This window comes from Acinonyx jubatus, chromosome E4 (genome assembly GCF_027475565.1).
Source record: "Acinonyx jubatus isolate Ajub_Pintada_27869175 chromosome E4, VMU_Ajub_asm_v1.0, whole genome shotgun sequence".
Lineage (NCBI taxonomy): Eukaryota > Metazoa > Chordata > Mammalia > Carnivora > Felidae > Acinonyx > Acinonyx jubatus.
Genome location: NC_069395.1, coordinates 67,024,740 through 67,052,259, shown reverse-complemented (window position 1 = coordinate 67,052,259; position 27,520 = coordinate 67,024,740). Strand labels below are relative to the sequence as shown.

The 27,520-nt window shown below is 43.3% G+C and overlaps 1 protein-coding gene across 5 annotated transcripts in view; it reads left to right on the top strand.

Annotated features, from left to right (window-relative positions):
- DNAH14 (dynein axonemal heavy chain 14) overlaps positions 1 to 27,520 on the top strand; it is a 324,348-nt gene that overhangs the window by 28,589 nt on the left and 268,239 nt on the right. For all 5 annotated transcript variants that reach the window (XR_008293043.1, XR_008293044.1, XM_053209129.1 and 2 more), the window contains exons 4-8: positions 5,439 to 5,582; positions 11,377 to 11,507; positions 14,108 to 14,260; positions 15,418 to 15,530; positions 24,523 to 24,585. Coding sequence is in view for 3 of the 5 variants with exons in the window: in XM_053209129.1 (XP_053065104.1) it covers positions 5,439 to 5,582; positions 11,377 to 11,507; positions 14,108 to 14,260; positions 15,418 to 15,530; positions 24,523 to 24,585 (604 nt within the window). In the remaining 2 variants the exon portion in view is untranslated. The remainder of the gene's footprint in view (positions 1 to 5,438; positions 5,583 to 11,376; positions 11,508 to 14,107; positions 14,261 to 15,417; positions 15,531 to 24,522; positions 24,586 to 27,520) is intronic.

Genomic DNA, 27,520 nt, shown 5'->3' with positions numbered 1-27,520 from the left:
CTGTAGCAGCGACGACCCGGGTAAAGAAGGGTGGCTGTAGTGGACACGTGGGGACGGTCGGAGCCAGGCTACATAGAATGATGCGCGAGAGGATGAGTACGTGGTGTCACAGAAGCCAGAGGAAAAAACTACCAGGAACGAAGGAGTGGGTCCCGGTTCAAGACGGCTGATGTAGAAGGATCCTGAACTCCCCTCTTCCTGCACGCACACCAAGTATACAGCTACGTCCGTGACCGTTTTCCACCGGAAAACACCCCAAAACTAGCTCATCAACTGCACATTGGGGAATGAAGGGAAAAGCCCCATGAAAATGGGTAGGAGAGACTGAGGCACAGTCTCACCGTAATCCCCACCCACGGCCCCGTAGCCCACATCCAGGAGGGGACTCACAGTCCTGAGCCTCTCCCTGAGCCACACTGGGCACCCCAACTTTTAAGGCCTATCCCTGAGAGATGAGCCCTGCAGACAGCTAGCTTTGAAGTCCAGGGCTTTGATCCAGGACACCTACAAGGCTACAGGGAACTGAGAAACAGTTCTTAAAGGACTTAGCGGTCACCCTCCCCAGGGCCTCGCGCACAGGCAGGCGAGCGAATGACTAAAATGTTCCCAGCCTTTCAGTGAACGAGGCCTATCAGATTATCCTAAAGCTCAGCTCTGAGAGTCAGGCTTCTGACATCCAGGGCCCTATTGAAATGCTGTCCAAAAAGGGAGACTGGCAGGTGCCGTCCTTACCCTCTCCCTGTGCCTTGCTCCAGAGCCCCAGCATCTCCAAGAAAGGAGCACGTACGCTCACTTGGCGCCCTGAGTTTCATGGCTGCTGCCCTGGGGGAACCTCTAGATGGCCTGACCGGTGGCCAGAGGGGCTTACACTGCAGGTCCCATAGAACTGTTATAAAGGTGGAGTTCTTATCTGGCTCCACCCAGGGCCCAGCACAGACTCAGCAGACTGGAAGAGACCCCCAGTCCTTCTGAGAAAGGGGTCTGTTGTCTTGTCCTGAAGCTTCAGCCTACAGGGCAGGCTTCTTTGGTGAACATATGAGGGCCCACTGAGATACCCTCGGGGGACAGAGCCCAGTGGGCACATCTGGTGGGGGGTGCTCTCCTCTATCCCACTCTGGGTCACTGGACTCTCCTGGGGCGGGGAGCTGGCGCACTAGTCTGGCACCCTGAGTTTTTTGTCTGCCACCCAGGAGACCCCTTTTGACCTCCTGGGCCTGGAGACCATGGGGCTCGCACATGTGAGTCCTGCTGAACTGTTACAAATGGAGAAATAGCTCTTACGGGCCACCTGTCCCACAGATCAGAGAGCGTAGTGAGGTGCATCCACAGTCTGTCAGAATAATCTAGTGTAAAGGGGGGGGTGGGTTAATCACTTATATGCAGAATACTTATGAAGGTTAAGAGATTAAAGTAGCAAAAAGAACTATGACCACGAATTGTTGTTAATGAATACACAGGATAAAAAAGTAAATTGTGAACATCAAAGACATAAAAATGTGGGATGGAGGAGAAAAGTGTAGAATTTTAGAATGCATTCAAACCTAAGTTGCCATCAACTTAAATAGATTGTTATAAGTTGTTTTATGTAAGCCTCATGGTAAGCACAAGGCAAAAACCTACGGTAGATACACAAAAGATAGACAGGAATGTAAGAATACACTATAGAAAACCATGAGATCACAAAGGAAGAGGGGAAGAGAAGAAGGAACAAAGGAATTGCAAAACAACCAGAAAACAGTTAACAAAATGCCATTAAGTCCATTCCTATCGTTAATTACTTCAACTACAAATGCACTAATTCTCCAAACAACAAATACAGAGTGGCCAAATGGATAAGAAACAAGACCCGTCTATATGCTGCCTACAGGAGACTCACTTCAGTTGCACAAACACACACAGACTGAAATGAAAGGATAGAAAAAGATACTCCATGTGAATGGAAACCAGAAGAAAGCAAGCTGGGGTAGTAATGGACTGTAATAAGAGACAGAGACGTCAATATATAATGACAAAGGATTCACTACAGCAAGCGAATATAACGTTTGTAAATATGGACCCAACATAGGGGCACCTGAATAGAAATAGATAGCGAAACAGTAATAGCAGGGGACTTTAACATCCTACTTATATCAGTGGTTAGATCATCCAGACAAAACAAACAAACAAAAACAAAACCCACACTCCAAAACAATAAGGAAACCTTGGTCTTAACGTGTGAGACCAGATGGATTTAACAGATGTAGCAGTACATTTCATCTAAAAGCAACAGACTACACGTGTGTACATGGGACATGTGTGTACATGGGACAGACATTCTTCAGGATAGATCATACAGCAGGCCACAAAGCAAGTCTCAATAACTATAAGAAGGTTGAAATCATATTAAGCATCTTACCTGTCACAATGGTAAAAAACAAAAAACTAGAAATAATTTACAAAAAGAAAACTGGAAAATACAGAAACATGTGGAGATTAAGCAGTGTGCTACTGAACAACTAAGGACCAAAGAAAAAATGAAGGAAAGAAATACCTTGAGACAAATGAAAATCTAAATACAGCATACCAAAGTTACAGGATACAGCAAAGTAGTTAGAAGCGGGAAGTTCATAGCAGTACAGGCCTACTTCAATTAAGTGAGAAAAATCTCAATCTAACTTTACACTTGAAGTAGAAAAGAAAAAAAGTCAGTAGAAGGAAGGAAATAATGAAGATCAGAGCAGAAATAAATGAAATGGAGACTAAAAAGACAATAGGAAAGATTAATGACACCAAGAGATGTTTCTTTGAAAGGATAAACAGTTGAAAGACCTTTAGGAAGAATCGTGCATGCACACGCACACACACACACACGGAGACTCAAGTGAAATGGGTGAAGGTGGTCAGACGTACAGACTCCAGTTATAAACAAGTTGTGGGGATGTGATGTTCAGCATGGTGACTGTTAATGATACTGTCTTGCAAGTTTGGAAGTTGCTAAGAGAGTAAATCTTCGAGGTTCTCATCCCAAGAAAAGAAATTGTAACTGCGTGGTGATGAATGTTAGCTAGACTCTTTGTGGTGATCATCTTGCAATATGTACAAGTATCAAATCATCGTGTTGGGCACCCGAAGCCAACCTGATGTTATTTGTCAATTATAGCTTAAAAAGGAAGGAGAGGTTGAAAGTAACGATACTGGTGAGTAAAATGAGGGCTGAAAGTGTGCATTGAAGTAGTAACCCTGAAGGGTCAGTCGCAGGAGTGCTGTGTGAGTGGAGGTCCAGAACCTGCCCAGAAGAGAAAAAGAAGTGGCAGAAGATGAAGAAACAGCATACTGATGACGTGCTCTTTCTAGAAGTTTGTGACGGAAGGCAAGATAGAGATGGTCAACTGGAGGGGAGTGTGGTCTAGGGCGAGGTGATTCTTGCTGGGAGCTGGACACAGAGGAAAAGAAGAATCGTTAATAGTGTAGGCATGCGGGGGTGGTGTGGGCAAAAGGCGGGAAGGATTGGTTTGGATGGGAAGAGAAACACACCCCCCTTATTTAAGTCAGAAGGGACAGGAGGGAAAGACGGGTGCAGGAGTGGGTTCGTTGGCTTGTGTAGTCGTGGCACGTTGAGAGAATTCCCGCCGGATGCCTTTGTGTTCCCTGGGAAGTAGGCATGAAGAGCAGGTGAGTAGAGAGCGGAAGGTGGAGGTTCAGAGGTTTGAGGTGCATGGAGGAATTCTAGCCACTGATGAGCCAGAAGGGCAAGTCAGCCAGGCAGACCGGGATTTCAGGTTGTGATTAATAAAGGTGACCTTGTGATTAATAAAGGGAGTTACTGATCCCCTCGTTGTGGGCCTTTGTGTGATGGCACTGGGCTGCGGGACGGCAAGTCGAGCACGCAGAGTTGGGTTCGTCCAGGGCTGCTGCTCTGCCACGGAGATGAGATCAAAAGACGGTGAGGGTGCAGCGTGTTGGCGACATAATTTCAGCTGGATAGAGAGAAAGAGGAAAATAAACAGAGGGATGATGGATCGTCAGTGATGGGGCCATGAACTGGAGGTGCTGGTGAAGTTTAAAAACGTGATGTTGGGAGCGTTAAGTGTGCAGGAAGGAGACAGGCAGGTGACGGCAGGTGCTGGGCTATGATCGGGCTAGAGGTGAGGATGTTCAGGGAGCGGGCCAGGGTGTTGTATCAGACGCCAGAAAGATGGCAGGTCTGATTTGGGGAAACAGGCCCTCGCTGGAGCCTGGGCCCCAGATTCATTGGTGGATGTCCGTGAGCTGTGCCAGAGTAGGACATAGTGAGAAGGCATGAGTTTCGGGCGTAGGGTTTTGTTTAAGAGGGTGAGACGTAATGGCTCGGGAGTGGAAGTGGGAGCGGGGACGAAAACGAGCCCACTTTCCAGGCTTGAGGCACGCGGGGTGCAGGACTGTCACCGACCAGTGCTTGAGAGGGCTGCGTGTGCGTGACGTCTGGGAGATCACTGGGTTTCAGTTAAGGCACAGGAGTGTGAGAAACTCCTGGGCTCGATGTTGGGGAGAAGGGAAGGTTTCACGGCTCTTTCCCACGGACGTTCTCGTGGCCCCCTGGACGGTACTTGTGTTTTCTTACCTCTCTCCTCCCCAGCCCTGTCCCCGCCGCAGTGAAAGTCCTTACCCTCCTCGACATGGGATTCCTCCGGCCGGGTGGGTGTGTGGTCTCTGACTCTACAGATGGGATGTTCTCTCTCTCTCTGTCTGTCTGTCTGTCTGTCTGTCTGTCTGTCTCCTCTGACTTGGGACTTGGGTGGAAACGGAACTTACCGGCTGTGTCGCTTGTACTCATTTTGTGTTGTGTGTAATTATCGTACCTTATTCCCTACTTAACTGGAGGCTCACCACACTACATACATTTTCATCATATCAAGGAGAAAATGTATAATTTGTTTGCTTTTGAAAAGTGCATTTTCAGTAATTTCTGCCTTCTTCATGCTGAGATCCCACCGGTCAGGTGAGTCATAGAAGGAATCTGGGAAATTGGCCAAATGTGACTTTTCTGCATTTGTATCTGTTTCTGGCCTTGTTACGAAACCGCAGTTAATAAAAAAAGCTTTTGTTGTAGATTTCACAGGAGCATTCGCATTTTAAAGGTTTATTGTAACAATAAAGTTAATACTGGTCTTTGTAAGCACTTACCATGCGCTTTAAACGTAGGAACGGCTTTACCCTCTAACGCCTTCCGAGGTTCTCCCTGGAACAGTCCTTGTTTCCCAGGTGAGGAAAGGGAGGGGGACGGTTCCTCACAGAGTAAATCGCAGGACTGGGCAGGGAAGCTCGGAACGGCGTGTGGAGCTCGGGCCATCTGACCCGGAGCCTGTGCTCTTAGAGACTGAAATTGCACTGTGATCTCCTGCGTGGCCTGGCACGTAGCGGGCCCTGCCATCGTGCATGGCGCGTGCTGGTTACTCAGTTAATGATGCTTTTGTTTTCAGAGTACCTTCAAGAAAGTAGAACTCTGCAGGAGCTTTCAAAGCCAGTTCCTCATAAGAAGAAAGAGGTATCAAAGGAAAAAAAGGGCCCAACTAACGCTTGTCCAAAAGTTAAGAAGAAAAGGCTTGCGTCGTATGATAGGACAGGTACGTAGCATCGCAGACCCGGCTTGTTTAGAAGACACTACGTTCTTTCAGATTATTTTGTGGTTTTATGTGCTTAAGTAGGACACTGATTTTAGAAGAAACAGTCTTACTGAATTCGGGTTGCTTAGAATTGTTGGGTTTTTTTAAATCCTTGAAAACCTAAAATATCAATAGATCAAAAAATTGACAGATGGTTCACTGACTATGTTCTTAATTAGGAGCAATCCCTGAAGGTTATGGTTAGAGAAGTGTGAAGAGAATGAAGTTGTGTGGTTTTGTCTTCAACTTTCAGTAAAATTTTATAGTATCATTATATTTAATAATTTTGTGTCTTCGTCTGACACAGAGGTTAAGTCCCCAAATAAGTAATTCATTGAAACTGAATTTCTTACTGACATTCTCCAGTTTGTACTTTCTCTATGCCTCCAATTCTGATTTGTATTAATATTTTCAGTTTGACAGGAAAAGGAAACTTTTCTATGTTTTACTGACATACCACGGTCCAGGGCAGATTAATCGTAAAGCTATTGAAGCTTAAATTTCCGGGCCTGACATAAACAGGCTTCATTCTTTTATTTTTTTTTATTATTTATTTTTTAATGTTTATTTATTTATGAGAGACAGAGACACAGAGCATGAGCAGGGGAGGAGCAGAGAGAGGGGGAGACACAGAATCCGAAGCAGGCTCCAGGCTCTGAGCTGTCAGCACAGAGCCCGACAAGGGGCTCGAACCCATGAACTGCAAGATCGATTGTGACCTGAGCTGAAGTCAGACACTTAACCGACTGAGCCACCCAGGCGCCCACTGTGTGGGTGTGGGGGTTCGTGCTTCCGCAGTCCCCTCCCTGCAAGTGCAGGCAGGCAGGACCCCAGCGGGATGGAGCCTTGCTCCCAGAAGTAGGTCATTCCGTGTGGCATTTCTGAGATGTAGTTAAGGCCCTTTTTCCTGGGCAAGCCCTCCCTATAAAAGAGACCTGGCCTGTAAAAGAGACCAGAGGCAGTAGTAGATGCCACACTGCCGTCACTGAAGGGGCAAACTGCCATGTTGTGGGCGGGGCCCCATCGCAAGTAGCTCACGAGAGTACCCCGCCAAGAGTCAGCAGGAAAATGGGGACCTCGGTCCTGCAGCCACAAGGAAATGAGTTCTGCCGACACCCGAGGGGAGCTTAGAGGCGGATGGCTTCCTAGCGTGTCTCGAGATGCGGGCCTGGTCAGCCGACATCTCTGTTTCAGCCCTGCAGATGCTGAGCCGAGATCCCTGACCCGGGAAACCATGGGGCTCTGAAGGTGTGTCGTCTTAGACCCGGTTTGTGGTAACTTGTTACGCAGCAGTAGAAAGCAGGTACAGGGGTGACATGGTGCAGGTGTAGCGAAAGGCACTCCCCTTTTCTGCTGCCTGTTCTCTGGCCCCAGTTACAGTTCACGCCAGCAAACAGTTATTCTGAAACCGGTGACTCGTTTCCATTTACGGTTTTATGCATTTTCTCCATTTATATTCATCCATCATGGTGGTTTAAAAATTTGTCCACATCTGTTCTGACACCCCTTCCTTTAAAAATTTGTCCACATCTGTTCTGACACCCCTTCCTTCAAAAGGTGGAGCCTTGCTCTTCTCCCTCTAAGTGAAGGCCAGACTCACAGCCTCCGTTCTAACCAAGTAGTATGGTGGAAGCGACAGTTGGCAGTTTGATAAAGTACGGTGTGGTGGAAGGGACAGTGTGTGACCAGGCGTAGCGGTGCCTTCTGCTTTGTCGCTCTGCTCACTGTCTGGGGGACGCCAGTGTCACGTGGGACACTGCAGCCCTGCGGGGAGGTCCACGCAGTGAAAGAGCTGAGGCACCCGAGTGCGCTGTCCTGGAAAGTGATCCTCCCGCCCCAGAGCCTTCAGGTGACTGTCACCCTGGCCAACATTTTGATTGTGCCCTCATGGGAATCTGGGCTGGAGCCACCTAGCTAAGCTCCTTCTGAATTCCTGACCCATAGAAATTGAGAGATGATCAACATTTCTTGTTTTAAACCTCTAAGTTTTAGGACAGTTACTTACACATCGGTGGATAACGAGTACATCCATTAAATACATGCATTATTTTGTGCGTGGGAAGGTCACACAGAGAAGGATACATGCGGTACGATTCGGTTATATGAATAAACGCTAGGAAAAACTGATCTCTAATCTTAGAAATCAGCGAGCGGTACTTCTGTGGGAATGGGTCGAAGCGGGAATGGTAATAGGGCAGGGCTTCAGGGGGGACGTTAGGACGGCTGATGTCGCTTTCTTCCTGACTGCTGTGCACGAGGTCCTCTACCTACGCGTGCCGTGTGTGCTTCTCCGTGGATGTCATGCTTCAGTGGAAGTGTTAAAGTCTATGCCTACGTGACATTTTATTGTAACCTTTTGTAACCTGTCTTTTTGAGATGATTCTTGCTGACGTGTGCCTTTGGAATTTACTCTTTTGCCCTTTTTTTGTGTGTAGAATGCCCTCTTTTCTCTTTTTGCCCGTCTTGAGCCTTAGGTTAACATGCATTCTGTGAGTCTCTTAGAGCTCTCAGCGAGGCCCCTAGAGTGCAGCGGCGTCCCGCCTCGGAGCTCACGTAGCACTCAGTGGCAGTATGGCTGCTTGACGGCTTTTCATTATGACGACACGTTCACATGGCGGGATAGTATCATCACTTACATCTTCGACTCTAAGGCAGCAGTTCCGTTTTAAACTTTTCAAAAGAAAAGTTTTATTTTCATTCTGAAGATAATGTAATTTTCCCCTTAAGATGCCAGAACTTTTCTTCACCACTGTCTTCACTGTCGCTGCTGTTGAGGGTTCTGTCCTGTGGCAGTGCCTCTTCAAGGCTGTGAGCTGAGAAGGCGAGGGAACTAGAAGCTCAGCCTCCATGCTCGCTGGTGAGGTTTTATTGTGTCTAGAACAGAAGATGCTGTGCTGTGTCTACGTAGCACAGTTAATGTAGTCTTTATGCTGCTCTCTCCCTCTCTCTTTTTCTTGTTTCATGGTTTTTCTCTGGAAGGCTTTCTCTTGAAAGTTACAATTTCCTGACGTGACTTCTGGTACCTGTATTCTTTTTTGTTTTTTTTTGTTTTTTTTTTTTTGAGTTCCGTGATTATTTGTTTTGAGAGAAATGGAGAGAAGGCACGCCACGTGCGCGAGCAGGGAAGGGGCAGAAAGAGAGGGGGAGAGACGGAATCCCAAACAGGCCCCGTGCTGTCAGGGCAGAGCCCAACGTGAGGCTCAATCTCACGAACTGTGAGATCATGACCTGAGCTGAAGTCAAGAGTCCGTCGCTCAACCGACTGAGCCGCCCAGGCGCCCCTGGTCCCCGGATTCGTGACTCACTGCGAAAGTGGGATGCAGGCTAATCTTCTATTTCTGATGTAAAGAATTGCTGTCTGGGATCGTACCGTGCACCCAGCATGCTAGGGCGGGGCCTCACACTCCAGTGTTAAGGTGTGTAACTACTGTCCGGTTTTAGTAAATATCTGTGATTTTCTGAATTAATCTGGCTTTCGACAGAAATTTCCCCCCGGCTTTTTGGAGGCTGTATGTTTTCCTTAAATTTACTATTGATTGTGAAAAGTCATTTTTTTTTTTAAATTTGCCCTAAATCGCTTCCATTCCCCAACGGCCTCCATCAGTTCATTCAATCTGCCAGGTAGCCACCAAGAACGGACGGGTGCTTTTACAATATTGCGTAAAAGGAATACGCTGGAAAAAAAAAAAAAAAAAGGGAATACGCTGGTCAGCAGTTGATATTTTCTCATTTAATATTTTGCACGTCTGATGGGTGAGAATGATTTTTCAGTATGATTTTAAATTGTGATTTCCTGAATACTAACTGGGTTAAACATTTTTTAGTATGTTTACTGGCTGTTTTTCCCTATAAATTGTTCACCTTTGTATCAGAATGTTTATTTCTTACTGAAATATTTTATACGTTAATTAAACGTATTATTTAAAATACGCTTTAAAATATTCTATACGTTAATCCTTAGCTTCTTACATAGGTTATAAACATTTTCTTCTCACCTGTTAATTATGCTTTAACTTTATTGATGGTGGCTTTTTTGCACATAAGTTGCTAAATTTGAAGAAGTCCAATTTATTATTTTTTTTTAACATTCTTTTTCAGGAACATATTCTATATTTTCTTCTAATACTTCTATCATTTTCTTTTCCACATATACTTCTGTAATCCATGTGTAATTTACACTTGCATATAACTGCATAGCTTTCCAAGTGGCTAACCACTTTGCCATTGTGATTTGTGAACAGGTAATGATTCCTCTATTGATTTGAAATATGTTTTTCACTTACTAGATTGTCTTTTGTAAACGGTCCTATCTCTGGACTCTAATAGGTTCTCTGATCTATTTTCCTAGGTCATAACCATATCCTTTGATTTTGGTAGGTAGGTGTTTCTGTACCCTGGTCTGTATTCCTTACGTCTTGGTCCCTTGTGCCGGTCTCTGTTTGTACTAATATTAACTAGCTGTCTTGTCAGTTAAGAATTTTAAGTTTCTTTCTGTGTCTCAGCAACGGATAGGGCCCGGACGAGGCTGAGGCCAAGGGCACAAGGTTTAAAGAGGAACCGACTCTTTTGCAGTACCTTACCCTCATTCTGTCCTGATGCTGTTTTACATAACTGTTCAAGTCTCCCTTAATCCCTAGCGGAGACCCTGTTTCGATCAGCTGGTGTTTGTTGTTTCTACATGACCAGAAATCTTTTTTTAAATATTTTTTAAATGTTTAAATGTTCTGAGAGAGAGAGAGCACAAGCTGGGGAAGGACAGAGAGAGAGAGAGGGAGACACAGAATCCAAAGCAGGCTCCAGGCTCTGAGCTGTCAGCACAGAGCCTGATGTGGGGCTCGAGCCCATGAAGTGTGAGATCATGACCCAAGTCGAAGTTGGCTGCTTAACCAACTGAGCCACCCAGGCATCCCTAGAGGACCATAAATCTTTAAAAAAAATTTTTTTTAATGTTTATTTCTTTACTTTTGAGAGAGAGAGACAGAGCAAGAGCAGGTGAAGGACATAGAGAGGGAGACACAGAATCTGAAGCAGCTCCAGGCTCTGAGCTGTCAACACAGAGCCCGACGTGGGGCTTGAACTCACAAACCACGAGATCATGACCTGAGCTGAAGTCGGACGCTTACCCAACTGAGCCACCCAGGGGCCGCAAGAGGACCAGAAATCTTGAACAACTTCATGGCATTGCCGGTTTTGCCAGCATGGTGTTGGGATTGCTTCCCTTCCCGTGATGTATCAAGAAAAGCTTAAGGGCTAAGAGGGACAACCTGTAGGCATGGCAGATACAAACCAAGCAACAGGAACGTTTCCAGAAGGAGAGAATCTTTAGCCGCTAAGAGATCAAGAAAAAAAAGGTCTCAAAGGTGTCTGTGGAATGAGTATCTTTAGGAAGCATATTCCCACCGTGGGTGGTCATCACTTCTTTCCCAGCCCAGCGTAGGCTTCTGTTAAGAAAACCTTCTAACTGGCGCCTGTTCCGGTGTCTTCTCGCGCCACCAACCGTGTGATTGCAGAATTAGGGCTTCTGCGATACCTTTCTTAGGTGGAAAAATATTATTCCTTCTTTCCAGCTTATGTTAAAAGTAAATTTTAAGCCATTTTTTCTCTTCCAATTATAGAGCCTTTGTGTAAACTTTTAAGTTCCCATTAAAATGTTTTCTCCATTTAGAAATATTTGGAGTAGTATACATTATCCTTAAGTGATGCCCATATTCACACTTGTATTAGATCTTTTTTTTTTTTTAATGTTGTAAACCAGAACCGGAGGATGATGATGTGACAAGACATATTATAAGGCTACGAGAAAAGTTTGGCTGGCAAACAATGTTACCGCAGCGCTGTTTGGAGTACAAAAGTTCCAAACTTGCAGTTCAGAAGATTATTCTAAAGGTATTACTCTGTTTTATTCAGTTTTGTGCTATAAAAGTTGTTATTTGAAAGTGTATCTTAATCTTTATTTCATTCACTGCGCATATTACATCAAAATTAAATATCCCATTAACATCAAATTAACAATCATGATTTCATAGTACATGCTTATAAAAGTGTTGGATGTAAAAAAAAAAACAAAAACCCAAAACAATCAAAAACTGAAAGTGTGGGGCATCATTTCATTTCACTTATTCCAAGAACGGAGAAACAGATACGACATGTGTCCGAAATTTGAATCTATTCTTATGTTCCTGTTTATCAGTTATTTTGCGATTTAAGAAGAAATCCTAACATGCGTTTGTAGCATGTATCTGCACCCTTACTGCTCGTGCCCCATTTTCTGTCTCATTATCTGTGTATGTCCTTATCCCTTCCTGTTCGGGGAAGTTCTAGCATGTCCGGGGTCACGTGACCGGGGAGTCCAGGCAGCGACAAGCGCTGGTAACTCTGCCTCCTGTGACCTCCTTCATTACAGAAGATGAAAGACTGGGCAGGACCCTCTCGTCCTACTCCGGAGACCCAGGGCGCTCAAATGGCAGGCCCCAGGCCAGCAGCATCAGTGTCCCCTGGAGCTTTTTAGCAATCCACAGTCCCCTCTCTAGCCCCCACTTGTGAGTCAGAGACTCTGGGGGTGGAGCCCAGCGATCCGCGTTTTATGAAGCTGCCCCAGGCGATTCTGACGCACAATTGAGAACGGTGTTTCTAGACCAGGGGCCGACTTCCCTTTTTCCGAAAAACGCCACATGGTAAATATTTTAGGCTGTGCGGGCCCCCTGACCTCTGTCGTAACCACTCAGGTCTGTCATCGTGGTGCGGGAGCAACAAGTGGGTGTGGCTGTGTTCCAGGGGGTCTTCATTTACTGAAACAGGCGCGTGGGCCCGGCCGTGGTTTGCTGGCCCTGCTCTAGGCTGTCACCAGGAGGACGAGTGCTCTTTTGATCGTTGTCGGAGGCAGCGTTAACGTAAAGGCAAGCACCACGCATGATGGAATCGGAGTCTCCCGGGTGTGAGGCTCTATCTGTACGCTCCCGGCGTTATTTTGGGCAAGTTCCTGGCCTCTCTGAGCATCAGCTTCTTTGATGTTGAAGCGGAAATAATAGTACTTAACGTTAGGGAGCTGTGGCCAGGAAATGAGGCAATGCGCGTGGCGTGTGCCTGGCAGATGGTGGGCGCCGTGGTTTCACAAAGCTGTCCGTGAGCTGGATGCCCCTGGACTCACTGACAAGGTGTGTTTCGCGTGTATGTGAAGAGAGGATTGAGAATGTGAAACAAATACTTGTTTTTAATCGAAAGACAATATTTAATTGGAACATACTGTGCTTCTTGTACGTGGATGATTTAGTTACATACACGACCCATTGGGAGAGTCGTGTCTGCGTTAAGGTTCTAACATCCTTAACTTTCTGAACGATAATTAGAACAGAAATGCCTGGAGTGGCCCAGTACCTGGAGCACAGCCGCCACCGTGCACGTCGCCACCCAGAGCTGAGTTATTAACGTTGACTCGCGGTTTGTAGACTTGTTTCTTAAGGTTTCCAGGGATGCATTGTGTCCGGTCAGAACGAGAAAGGGGAACGGTTGAGACATTGAGAAGGAACACGAAGGGTCTTAAGGGAAGATGGTTTTTTAAGAAGTAAAACTGGATCCAGAATTTTAAATTCCAGTAATCAGAAACTGTTTACTCAGTTCAGTAGCTTCTGAAGGCATCACTGAATTATAATTTTTTTAATAATAAATTTTAATTATCCAGGAATGACTAACTTGAACTTTCTTGTAGAGGGTTCATAGTGAAAGTTAAAAATGTTCAAAGCTAGAAGAAAGAAATTTCACTTAGAATTTTTTCTTAATGTGGAATGGCTGATTTCTCAATAATGCCAGGTAAAACAGAAGCAGGCGTTAGGGTAAATTGCAGTGTGTCAGAGTGTGGGTTTGGTCAGACACATGCTCACATCTTAGCCTGCCCCTGCCTGTCTTTGTGACTCTTCTCAAATGACCTAATTTCTCAAACTAGTAGTTTCTGCATCTATTTAACGATCATCGTCCGTGGTTAATTTAAAAAATTCAAGCAATTAAATTCTCGTGGTTATTAATATAACATATATGAAAGTTATTACTTATTAAATATTTATTATCTACCTAACAAATTATTTACCTAACAAATATTAGCTACTGTTACTCTAATACTAAGCCACCGTCATTAACAAAATAAATGATTAATGTGCTCAAAAGGCTTCTGGTGTTGGAAGATTGACTGAAGGTGGAGCGTGTTGTAAAATGTATGTTGCCAAGTTCTTTGTGTGAATAAGCACGCATGAGTGAGCACATAGATCAGTTTTCGTGAATGTTTTTTCACCACGCTGTAAGAATGAAAATTATATATTTTAAATCTTTCATAAGATTGATCTTGTTGAACTTCGGTTGGACACAATTTGATGTTAACTTTCCTCAGGGATATTATTCTTAATTTTCATCTAAAATCGTTTCAGTTTATTGAGTAACCTGTTCAGCCATTTTACTACTTAATTTGATCAAGTTAATTAAAATTTTTTTAACCTCAGGAACCTTTAAAAGATGATGGAGAATTTGTATATTGCCTTTCTCGGAAAAATCGTAAAGGTGTCTATAATCCGTATGACCTCCAGGTGGTCTCTGCTCACAGAGCTAGACATGGCAAAGAATTCTGGATTATTACAGCATCATCTGTCTCCAAGGTAACAGAGGGTGGGCGTGCTCAGCTTGGAGAGTCATAATGGAAAAATATTATTCAATTTAGAATATCTTTGTGTGTTGCAGACAAACCTGGCCATTTGAGAAGTAGCTTATGTTTCAGATCCTCTTTGGGAGAAAGCTTTTTAATGGCGAGGTTCCTTTTCTTTTTTCTAGAGATTTAGGTTTGGGGATTCAATTTTATCTCAAATACCTTAAGTGTGTGTGTGTGTGTGTGTGTGTGTGTGTGTGTGTGTGTGTGTGTGTTTAAAGAAAACTAGACTACAGGGATTTGCTGACGTCATAGGAATTATAATAATAAAAGAAAAAACTGTTTTCTCAGGTTGGTCAGAAAGTTCATCGCCAGAGGTAGAAACCTCACTCCCCCAATACACTCAAATAGCGCTTTGATACTGATCACAAGTTGCGATCGTACAACTTGTTACTTGTTTGGGCCGTTTGTTTAGTGTCTGTGGCGCCAGCCTCCCAGCTACACTGTAAGCACGTGTGGGTGGGGCCACATCCAAAGGAAACAAATCTGTAGGTGCACGTGTGGGGATGCCCCGTGTGTATTATCAACTGAAAATGGAAAGAACGACTTCTATATAAACAAAAGTATGCACGTAAATACGTATGTGGTGATATAGGCATACTTTTATTCCTAGAAGACATTTAAGAAAAGGCTACCATTCGCATGGGGGAGAGGGGTTCTTTGGAAGAGAATTCCTTGAGGAAAGAAAGTCCTGTGGTTCTTGAGTGTCAAAATGGGGTATCTTGGCAATGGGATTATTAGCCCCTCTGGAACCACTCTATCCCTGTAGTTAAAATTGAGCTCATAAATACTACCTGTATAGAAAATGTGAGAATTTTGAGACTGAAAAGAACAGGCATCTGTGAAAAGTATGTCAAGGTGAGGAAATTTCTCGTATTCTTTCTCTATCGGAGCACAAGAAATAGCATTAGAAAAATGGCAAGAATGGAAGCCGTGTGGGACGGGAAACCAAGTTTGGGTAGAGACGAAGTGGTGGAGGTCGTATACAGAACAGGCCTCATTATCAAGGCAAGTAGTTATGAGGCAAACCCAGGGTTGCCTAAGTCCTTGAAAATTGTGCATATTTGTTTTAAGAAAATAAAGTCATGCTTTTGTGCTCTGTGTTTACAGGTTACTAATGTAGGTGGCGTAGAAGAAGTAGAATCTGTACCGACTGTGGAATGGCTTTTAGAAAGAACGTGTTACCATTTATTGCAGCAGTTCAGGATATTTTCCAAGTTTCGGTGAGATGAAAGAAAACGCAGCCAATTATTTGCAGTACGGTCCTGTTGAAACAGAAACCGCTCGGCTGACATGTGGGTTCTGCCGCCCGGTGCCATCTTTGTGGGGAGTTACAGAGGAAACGGGGTACTCCATAGGGGTGTTTTAGGCTAGATGCAGGTGCAGGAAGATCCTTGAACTTCCTACCTCCCACAGACACAACACACCTACATGTGGAATAATTTCCTCTGGAAAAGTCCTGGAAACAGAGGACAGAGGCCGCATGGAGACGGGTAGAAGAGACAGAGACATGCTCTCACCAAACAGCCTACCCCCAGTGCGGCAGCCACAATCAGGAGAGATCTCAAAAATGTGGGGACTCTCCCTGAGGAGTAGGGGATGTTTCACACATCGGGCACCTCAGTTGTTGGGTTCTGCACCGGAGAGATGAGCTGCCAAAATGTAAAACAATGGGGATTGTGTCCAGGAAAACCATAAAACTGGGGAACAGAGAACCTGCCCGTAAAGGGTTTGCACGCACACTCAACTCACCCTGGGACCCAGAACAAAAGCTGCACTTTGAGAAGCATCTAGGCCATACCGAAAGGAGAGTGACCCCCTGATTCCTGAAGTGAATTGCAGAGAAGCAGGATCTTCCTGGGACAGGTGTCATTTTGCAATCCTGTTGTACTTTGCTAATGCCAGTGTTGGCATTAGCCATTTTGGCAGTCTTCCTGTAACCTGGGCATGCCCCATCACTCCATGCCACAGCCGCACCACAGCCAGCTGGGCAGGCATCCTGTCCTCCCCTGGCCATAACTGCAGCCACCTTGCCAGATGAGTGCCATGCCTCTCAGTGCCACAGCCCCGGCCTCCCCCCAGCCAGCAGGTGCGAGTAGCCCACACTCGGGACCACCCTGGAGTACCTGGCACTGGTGGCCAGATGGGATTGTGCTTCTCGGCCTCAGGGGTCATCTACACAAGGCCACTTCTTCAAGACTGGGAGAGGTAGCTGTTTTGCCTCATATATAGAAAAAAAAAAAAAAACACAGAAAATCAGGCAAGATGAGACAGAGGAATTCTCTTCCAAATGAAAGAACAAGACAAAACCTCAGAAAAAGACCTTAATGAAATGGCAACGTGAGTAAATTACCTGATGGAGAGTTCAAAGCAGTGGTCATAAAGGTGCCTCCCGAGTTTGGGAGAAGAATAGATGAGCGCAAAGGGTTTCACCCCAAGATACAATTAAAATGTCAAAAGTTAAAGGTAGAGAATCTTAAAAGCAGCAAGAGAGAAACAACTTGTTTACACACAAGGTAAACCCAGGAGGCTATCAGCAGGTTTCTTAGCAGAAACTTTGCAAGGCAGAAGGGAGTGGCAGCACATATTCAAAGTACAAAAAAAATTGCAACCGATAATACTGTACCCGGCCACTCAGAATTGAAGGAGAGAGAGAATTTTCATATAACAAAAGCTAAAGGACATCATTACCACCCAACCAGCCTTGCAAGAAGTTCTAAAGGGACTTCTTTAAGCTAAGAAGAAATGGCACTAATTAATGACAAGAAAACATACGAAAGTGAAAATCTCAGTGGAAAAAGGTAAGTATATAGTGAAGGTAGTAAATCATTTATAAAACTAATATGAAATTCAAAAGACCAACATAGTAAAATTAACTAAAACTACAATAATTAGTTAAGTAATACATAAAAAGTTGTAAAATGTGACAAAAAACCTAAAACATTAACAGAGGGGGATGAAAATGTAGAATTTTGGAATGTATTCACATTTAAGTTGCTGTGAACTTAAAACACAGCATTATATACGTACGATGTTGTATCTGAACCTCATGATAACCACAAAAACTTTCAATGAATACACAAAATGAGAAAGGAATCTCAACACTAAAGAAAGTTGTCAGACATCAGGGGAAGAGAGAAGGGAAGAACAAAAGAACAGAAACTATAAAAACAGCTAGAAAACAATAACAAAGGGCAGTAAGTACATACCTATTAAAATTAAATGTAAATTAACTAAATTCTCCAATCAAAGGATGTAGAGTGACTGAATGGGCTTCTAAAAAAAAAAGTCTCCTCCATATGCTGCTGAGAAGAGACTCACTTCAAAAGCAACGGCACACAGACTGAAAGTGAAGGTATGAAAAAATATATTTTATGCAAATGGAAATGAAAAGAAGGCTATGGTAGCTTATATTCACACAAAATAGACTTAAAGACTTATAGAAAATAAAGTAGGGCATTAAATAGATAATGATAAAGGGGTCAATCCAGCAAGAGGATATAATATTTATAAATGTATATGAACTCAACATAATGTTTAATGAACCCACCAAAATGTTTAAAGGAAATATCAACAGACATAAAGGGAGAAAGAGACAGCGATCCAATAATAGGAGGGGACTTTAACATCCCACTTTTGTTAATAATTACATCATTCATACAGAAAGTCTGTAAGGAAACATTGGCCTCAAATGACACATTAGACCAGATGGACTTAAGAGATCTATATAGAACATTACATTCAAAAGCAGCATAATATGTTTCATCTTGAGTGCACACGGCACACTCTTCAGGGTAAATAACATGCTAGGCCACAAAAACATCTCAGTAAATTTAGCAAGATTGAAATCATCAAACATCTTTTCAACCATGATGGTGTAGAACTGGAAATCAGCTACGAGAAGAAAATTGGAAAAACCACAAAAATGTGGAGATTAAACAACATGCTACTGAAATGAAGGGACCTTTGAAGGAAAAAAAGGAGAAATTAAAAAAAAATACCTAGAGACAAATGAAAACATAAATAGGACATATCAAAAATCTACAGGATGCAGCGAAAGCAGTTACGAGAGAGAAGTTCATAACAATACAGGCCTACATTAAGAAGAAAAATCCCAAACAGCCTAACTTTAAACCTAAAGAATTGGAAAAGAAGAGCAAATGAAACCCAAAGTTAGTATAAGGAAGGAAATAATGAAGATCAGGGTGGAAATAAGTAAAATAGAGACTAAAAAGACAACAGAAAAGATCAATGAAACCAAGAGCTCGTTCCACAAAAAGATGAAATTGGTGACTAATGAAGAAAAAGAGAACTCAAAATCAGAAGACGTTATAACTGACACCATAGAAATATGAAGAATCATAACAGAGACAACAGTCACACACAGGCAAACCGGACAACCTACAAGAAATGGATAAATTCCTAGAAACATATAACCTAGCAAGGCTGAATCATGAAAAGGTAGAAAATTTAAATAGACCAATTACTAGTAAGGAGATTAAATAATAATCCAAAACTTAAAGTCCAGGATCAGAATTCACTGGTGAATTGTACTAAACATTCAAAGAATATTTAATAACTATTATTCTTAAACTCTTCAAAAAAAAAATGGAAGAGGAATGACAGCTTCCAAAGTCATTTTATGAGGCCATCAGTTATCCTGATATCAAAACCAGAGGATACCACAAAAATAAAGAAAATTACGGGCCAATATCCCTCATGAACATACATGCAAAAATCCTCAACAAAATATTGACAAATCAAATTAGAAAATACGTTAGAAGGATCATACATCATGGTCAAGTGGCATTGATTTCAGGAATGGAGAGGTTCAACATCTGCAAAACAATGTGACATACTGTGATACACCACATTAAAAAAAAAGATAAAAGTTGTATCATCTCAGTAGATGCAGAAAAAGCATTTGACATAAGTCAACATTCATTTATGATAAGAACTCTCAACAAAGTGCATATGGAGGGAATGTACCTCAACACAGTACAAGCCATATATGACAAACCCACAGCTAAAATAATATTCCAACTTTGAAAAGCTAAAAGCTTTTACTCTAAGGTCAGGATCAAGACAAGGGTGACTACATTTCTTAGCATAGAATTGGAAGTCAGCCACGGAAGTTAGGCAAGAAAAAAATAAAAGGCATCCAAATTGGAAAGGAAGAATTAAACTGTTATTATTTACACATGACATTATACTATGTATGGAAGAACAAAGCTGTAGATATTGCAATCTCAGATTTCAAGATCCACTACAAAGCTGTAGTGATCAAACAGTATGGTACTGGCACAAAAATAAACATGTAGATCAAAGGAACAGAATAGCGAGCCTAGGAGTAAACCCACGATTATATGGCCAATTAATCTTCCACAAAGGAGGCAAGAATATGCCACGGGAAAAAGTCTGTTTCACAAATGGTGTTGGGAAAACTGGACCACTTGCTTACACCGCACACAAAAGTAAACTCAAAATGGGTTAAAGACTTGAAAGTAAGAACTGAATGCATGAAACACCCAACAGAAAGTAGGTGGTAAACTCCTTGACGTCATTCTTGGAGATGTTTTCTTAGATCTGACTTAAAGGCAAAGGCAGCAGAAGGGAAAGTAAACAAATGGGATGGCATCTAACGGAAAAGCTTGTGAGCAGTGAAGGAAGCCATCAATAGAATGGAAAGGCCAACTACTGACTGGGATAAGATGTTTGTAAATCATATATAATGAGGAATGAATATCCAAAAAAAGCAAAAAAGGAATTCATACAACTCGGTAACAAAAACAATCCAATTCATAAATGGGCAGAGGATATGAAGAGGCATTTTTCCAGGACCTGCATCCAGGTGGCCAACAGACACATGAAAAGATGCTTAACATCATTAATCAGGGAAATGCAGGTCAAAACCACAATAGGCTATTACCTGCTACATGTCAGGATGACTATTATTAAAAAAAGAAATCACAAGAATTGATGGGGATGTGGAGAAAAGGGGCCCTCACTCACTGCTTGTGGGAATGTAAACTGGTGCGGCCGCTATGGAAAACAGGATGGAGATTCCTGAAAAAATTAAAATTAGGACTACTGAACAATCGAGCAGTTCCACTTCTGGGTATCCTAAGAAAATGAAAAGACTACTTTGAAAAGATAATGCACTCCTTTTGTTTCTGGTGGCTCTATTTGCAATAGCTAAGACATAGAAACAACCAAAGGGCTCACTGGTAGAGATGAATGGATAAAGAAAAGGTGGTACCTATGTACAACAGAACAGTACTCAGCCAGAAAAAAAAAAAATGAAATCTTGCCATTTGCATCAACACGGATGGGACCCTAAAGTATTCTGCTAAGGGAAGTAAGACAGAGAAAGAACTATATCACATCATTTCACGTATATGTGGAACCTAAAAAACCGAAACAAAACCAAGACTCATAGATACAGAGCGCAGAGTTGTGTCTTGCCAGAGGGGAGAGGTGCTGGGTGGGGGATGAAACGAGTGAAGAGAAGTTACAGACTTCCCGTTATGAAATAAGTCACAGTGATGGAATGTACAGCCTATGGAATACAGTCGCGAGTGCTGTATTAACCATATGGTCACAGATGATAACTACATTTATTGTAGGCATCAGTTCACAGGGTCTACAGTGTCAAATTACTGTGTTGCACACCTGAAACTAATATAATACTGTATGTCAATTATACTGCGATACAGTTTTCTTTAGATAAAGGAAGCTTACCCATTTAGGTATGAAAACGCCCATCTTTTTGGATAAATATTGTAAGAAAAAGATTTTTTTATGGTCAGATTTAACTATAATGACCGTGTATAATGTGTATAACGTATATAATGACCGTGCAGAAACCGTGTGTTTTTCATGCATTGATTCATTAAATGAGTATTTATTGAGAGTTTGCAAGAACCACGCATTGTTCTGGATGCTGGAGAGACTCTGTTGAACAAAACAATTGTCTTGCTCTCAAATGTCTTGTAGTGGGTAAGAGGTAAAAACATAAATACGTGGAATACCAGGGGCAGAAGGAATGTTATAGAGGAAAATAGATCAGAATTAGGGGGCTGGGGCAGCTTGGTTCGAGGTCATCACTTAATAACTCATCCAGTTCTGAGTGACCCAGCGGGACAAGGACACCAGGGTTTCTGCGAGTCCGATCCTTCACACAGCGGTCCCAGATTTGTTCTCCTAGTGTTTGTACCTGGTTTTTTTCTTTCCTTTTGTTCGTGTGTAGTCGACACCTGATGTCACATTAGTTTCAGGCGTCCGTACATTGTGCTGTGCACCACGCCGCACCCGTCCCTGAACAGAACGGTGCTGTTACCATAATTTTTTTGTTTCTAACGTATGTATTTCCTTGTGGTCTGCTGCTACCTGGTGGAGACTAGGAGAAGACATGTCATATCTTAAATGGTTACATTTGATATCAAATAGTTGGACTAACTAAGAACCTGAGGAAGTTTACTTTTATGAGAGAAGTGAGTGGATTTTGTAGCAGAGAAGTTCCTCACTTACAAAACAAGTATTGTGTACTTTTGCTCCACCGTTCTGGACACTGGAGGCATCATCGTGTAAAAAACGTACAACGTCTGTGTTCCTGTAGAACTTCATTCTCATGGAGGGAGATAGATAACAAGTAAATAAATAAGATTATTTCAGCTGGTGATAGGGGCCAGAAAGATAATAACGCAGAGATGTGTGGTTGCTACTTTAAGTAGGACGGCCAGAGAGGTGCTGTTTAAGCGGAGGCCTCATTGATGAGAAGGACACGTCCACAGGGGGTCTTGAGGGAATAGTTTAGACAGAGCACACAGCAAGGTCAGAAGTTGGGAGGCAGGATCAAGGTCGGTGTGTACCCAGAGGTAGAGATGGTACCGCTGACTCCGAAGTGTCGGAGAGGTTGGTCGGCAAGGACGCGGGCTCTGGCTGGCTGTCCGAACCTGAGTCACATGCCGTGTAGGTGACTGAGAGACAGTTCTGAGAAGTTCGTCTTCAAGAAAATAGATGATTGGGGCGCCTGGGTGGCACAGTCGGTTAAGCGTCCGACTTCAGCCAGGTCACGATCTCGCGGTCCGTGAGTTCGAGCCCCGCGTCCGGCTCTGGGCTGACGGCTCGGAGCCTGGAGCCTGTTTCCGATTCTGTGTCTCCCTCTCTCTCTGCCCCTCCCCCGTTCATGCTCTGTCTCTCTCTGTCCCCAAAAAAAATAAATAAACGTTGAAAAAAAAATTAAAAAAAAAAAATAGATGATCATCGCATCCCTTAAATTAGGTGCCAGTGTAAACTGTCATCGTTGGGCTTTCTGCCGTCATCCTTGCCTTGTAACACATCCTTGGGGTTCGCTCCATTCTAAGTAATTTCAATTGATTAAGCTTTTGAAGCATAGTTGGAACTGGGATGAGTCATCTTATAGGACATTTAGCATCAGTAAGTCCGTGGTCAAAATGATTCATTTTTTTAAAATTCATGTTAAGCAAAGTATAAGCTAAAGTTTACGCAGATTAAAACCTATAAATTCATTTGATTTAAAAATTTTATTTTTAACATTTTGTAAAGTTTTTTTTTTTTATGACATATAATTGTAACAACATGTCAAGCAGGAAAAAGGTGAATCTGAAGGGTTAGTGGCTCACAGAGGCGATGTGCTGTGTCCGGTGCAGGGGGGGTTAGCGGCTTATGGAGGCAACGTGGTGTGTCCAGTGTAGGGGCTTAGCGGCTTACGGAGGTGATGTGTGTCTCGTGCAGGGGTGACTTGAGCTGCAGTGCCCGCCTTTTACCTTGTGGGCCGTCCCGGAGGACTTGTGCCGTGGCCTGGTGTGGACACTCATCACACTGTCATTGGGGTGATTCGTCTGGTTTCCATGGTTCTAGAGTCCTGAGGTTCTGTGACTGGTTCGAAGTGAGACAGGAACTTAACTGAAATGCCTGTTGGGAGCCTGACTTAGGTCACGTTACCAGATCTGAGGTGTTTCTAAGGCCTTGGGTGTGCCTGTTTGTGTGACATCATGGGATGCTTTCTGAACTGCTTGCTTGTCCCTGGGGCTCCTTCAGTCTTCTGTGGTTCAGAATCAGCCAGGAAGATGGGCTGGTTCCGATTGGCCCCTCAAGTGGTCCTCTCCCAGTTGGCTCTTGCCTGCCGCGTAAGGAATCTCGCTTTGGCAAACAAGTGTCACCTTGAAAGTGTCACCAAGTGTCACCGTTACCATCCTTCTCAGACGGGTTCCTTGAGGTTTTAAAATTACAAATGCATCCTTTCAAAAACATAAATATTAAATATCAATATGGTATACACTATCTTAATTTTTTATTTACCAGTATACAGTGATTTCTTACCAACGTTACTTTCTTATCACTGAAAATTGAATCTTGACTCTTCTCAAAATAGAATCTCTTTTAAAACCAGTAAGGTAATAAAGGTATAAGGGAAAAGAATATACTTCTATAGATTTATATTAATTGGGATGTGGTAACTGTTAGGGTCAGGAGTAGGCTAGGGTAAAGGTAAGAGTCAAGAACTAAAAGTTTTAGCAGTCAAAGGCTTTATTGGGAACTAAGGTCTCGGGCGAGGTTCCGTGACTCAGGGAGAGAGAGAGAGAGGAGGTAGGGAGGTCGCGCCCGGGTGTGGTGGGGTAGGGCTTTTAAGCTGCAGCGTTCCCGGGTGGGCCTTTTTCGCGCCAGGTCGTGCTGTCGCCCGGTGATTGGTTGACCTCCAATTCGTTCTGGCAGCTACTAGGGGCTTTTCATTGGGTTGCATTGGCAAGATGGCCGTCCCCTCCACTGTGGTTCCAGGGACGTCCTAACAGTAACTAAACTAATTATGTGTCTATGAGAATTATAAGGAGTTTTGATGACATTTACTTTTCTCTGTTCTGTTGATAGTTGGGGAGAGAAGTGATGTGGTCTGGTATTTGCTTTAAGTAAAGTTTATGATGAATGCGACCTGTTCTAGGAAATCTAGGATTTCTAAGACGTTACTAAATGTATTCCAAACCATGAGAGACTCTTACAAACTGAGAATAGACTGAGGGTTGATGGGGGGGGGGGGGATGGGTATCGAGGAGGGCACCTGTTGGGAGGAGCGCTGGGTGTTGTGCGGAAACCAATTTGACACTAAATCTCATATTAAAAAAAAATAAAATAAATGTATTCCATATAAATACATGACTTACAAATATAGAATGTAAGAAATATCTTTCCTTTCAGAATTAATAAAGCATTTGTTACTTGGAAATTGAATGTTAGAAGAATTAAGACAGAGAAGAGCAGGTAAGCTTAAAGAGGCAAATGCATTTTTAACTATGTTAAGGGGAAACCTTATCTTAAATATGTAGTATGGTAGCAGGTATAAATCACTTTTCACTCAGTGATTGGAAAGTCACGTCACGGTTATGAGTAGGTTTAGTCAATCTTACTTTCAAACACCATTTTTGTGTATCACACGTGATGATAAACACTGACGACATTTCCCAGTATGTCAGTCTGCGGCATGAGGAGATGATAGTTCTGTGAACAGCTTATGATGACTTCCCCTGGTCGCTTGATTGACCTTTCTGCTCCCAGAAAGGGGAGTGACTGCGTCATAGGAGTCAAATGGCTGTTAATCCTGTTTTACGGGGTCTCTGGCAGCCCCGTGTTGTTGTTGTTGTTGTTGTTGTTGTTGTTGTTGTTATTGAACTTTGTACTTTGAGGTAACTGTGATTGAATGCAGTTGTAAGAGATGATGCCGAGAGACCTCCTGTTTCCCCCAGAGGTAGAACCCCCAAACTTACTGTACAATATGGCAGCCAGGACAGTGGCACTGACGTCATCAAGATACAGAAGATTGGTCACCGCAGGGTCCCTCGTGTTGCCCTTGTACAGCCATACTCGCTTCCCTCCCAGTCCCACCCTCTTCTTAGCCTGTGGCAAGCACAACGCGGGTCCCCATTTCTGTGAGTTTGTCTTTCCGAGAATGTTGTATAAATGCAGTCATGCAGTATACGACCTTTGGGTTGGGGTTGGCTCTTCCCTGAGCGCAACTCTGGACTTCCATCCAGGCTGCCGCATTTATCCGGCGTTCCTCGATGGCTGGGGAGGGGCGCGTGCTGAGAGTGGGAAGTACACGTGCTGTTCTCCAGCTTTTGTTTATTGTAGATAAAGCCCTCTAAACCTTCATATGTAGGTTTTTATGGGAACACAAGTTTTCATTTGTCTGGGGTAAATGCCCAGGAGTGCAATCCTGGGTCATATGGCGATTGCACGTTTAGTTTTGTTTTGTTTTTTCCATCCCCGACAGGAACGTAGGAGTGATTCAGCTTCTCTACCTCTGTGCCGCCATTTGGAATTGTCACTGTTCTTTTGTTTTAGATATTCCGGCAGTTTTCTGGCAGTATCATGTTGTGGTTTTAGTTTGCGTCTCCCTGATGATGTTGAGCATCTTTCCGTGTGCTTATGGGCCATCTGTGAATCTTCTTTGGTGCGATGTCTCTCCATGTCTCTCTGGTGAGATGTCTCTCCATGTCCCTTGCATGTTTTCTGGTGGGATTGTTTATCTTTATACTGTTGAGTTTTTAAGGGTTCTTTTTATAGTCTCGACACGAGTCCCTTGTGCCTGGTTTATAAACATTTTCTCCCAGATTTGGCTTGTCTTTTTTTTTTTTTTAATTCAAGAATATTTATTTAGCATCTCTACGTGCCAGGCATGAGGCTAGAGTTAGCCTGCTTTGTGAATGGGTTAACGTAACTCTCTAGCCTCACTGCTTCGTTGGCCCGGGTGGCTTTGATGCAGAGAGCTGAACTCCTCCTCTGTTCAAGGGACACCCTTTGCTACAGGGGTGGTTGGAGGGAGGGGCGTGGGTGAGGGGTTGGGAGGAAGGGGGGTTGTTGATGGCCATTCGTTTCTAGGAGGCAGCATATGGTTTGATCACGTTTTCAGATCCGTCTGCCAATCTCGGTCTTTACTTGCTGTGTTTAGACCCTTGACGTGCAGTCTAATTATTTATTTGTTAGGGCTTAAGTTTGCCATTTTATTTTTTGGTTTCTGTTTCTTCCCTCTGCTTTTTGTCTGTTTCTTCTTTCTGTGGATTATTTGAATATTCAACTAAAGCAGTATTTCTTAGAATTCTATTTGGATTTTTCTATACTATTGTTTAACGTATTTCTGTGTAGCTGTTTGGTGGTTGCTGTTGGCGTAACATCATACATGCGTAGCGTGCAATTTACTAGCGTTGCATTTTATTAGTTTGAGTGAACTGTAGAAACCTGTTGCATTTTATTAGTTTGAGTGAACTGTAGAAACCTTACCTCTGTGTCCCTCTGCCCTCCCCCATTTACAGTATGACGGTCTTAAATGTTTCCTCTACTTGTGTTCGGCACTGTTACAGTTTTTTGCTTCCACCATCAAATATACATTGTAAAACTCGAGAACGAGAACGACAGTCTATGTGTTTTTAAAATGTATTCAGTTTGGTTTGTTTATCATGCTCTTGCTTCCTTCTCAATGTCGCAGGGCTCCTTGGGCTGTTTTGTTGTGTATTTCTGTTGCGAGAACTTACATTAGCCATTCTGTTAGGGCAGGTCTGCGGGCAGCAAAGTCTCCTGCTTCTCCCATGTCCGAAAGCGTCTTCTTTGTTTCTCTGTCATCGAAGAAGATTCTGCTGAATATGGGATTCTGAGTGGACAGTTCTTTCCTCTGAGCCCATCTCCTGGCCTCCGTGGTCATTCGAATTGCTTTTCTTCTGTAGACGGTTTTTTCTCTTGCTGCTTTTGACACTTTTTCTTTTGGCTGTAGTTTTCGGAAGTTTGACTTTGATGTGTGGTGGTTGGACTTCTGTCTTTATCCTGTTGTAGTCACCTGGCTTCTAAACCTCTGGTTCGTGCATCCGTTGACAAACTTGTTGCATTTTCGTCCATATTTCGTCGAGTGTTTTTAGTCCTGCCCTCTCCTTCCTCTGCTTCTAGGACTGGGGAGGCAAATGCTAGATCTTTTTTATGGTCCTGCTGGTCCCTGAGGGTCCGTTTATTTTTTTCAGTCAGCTTTACTCTGTTGTTCAGATTGAATGCTTTCTGTTGTTCTTCTTTTGGTTCACTGATTTCTCTGTCCACTCCGTTCTGCTGTTGAGCCGACATACTGAGTTTTTCATTTCAGTCATTATATTTTTTAACTTATAAAATGATATGTCTTCTGTTTCTCTGCTCACCACCACCCAGGGAGGATGACCTT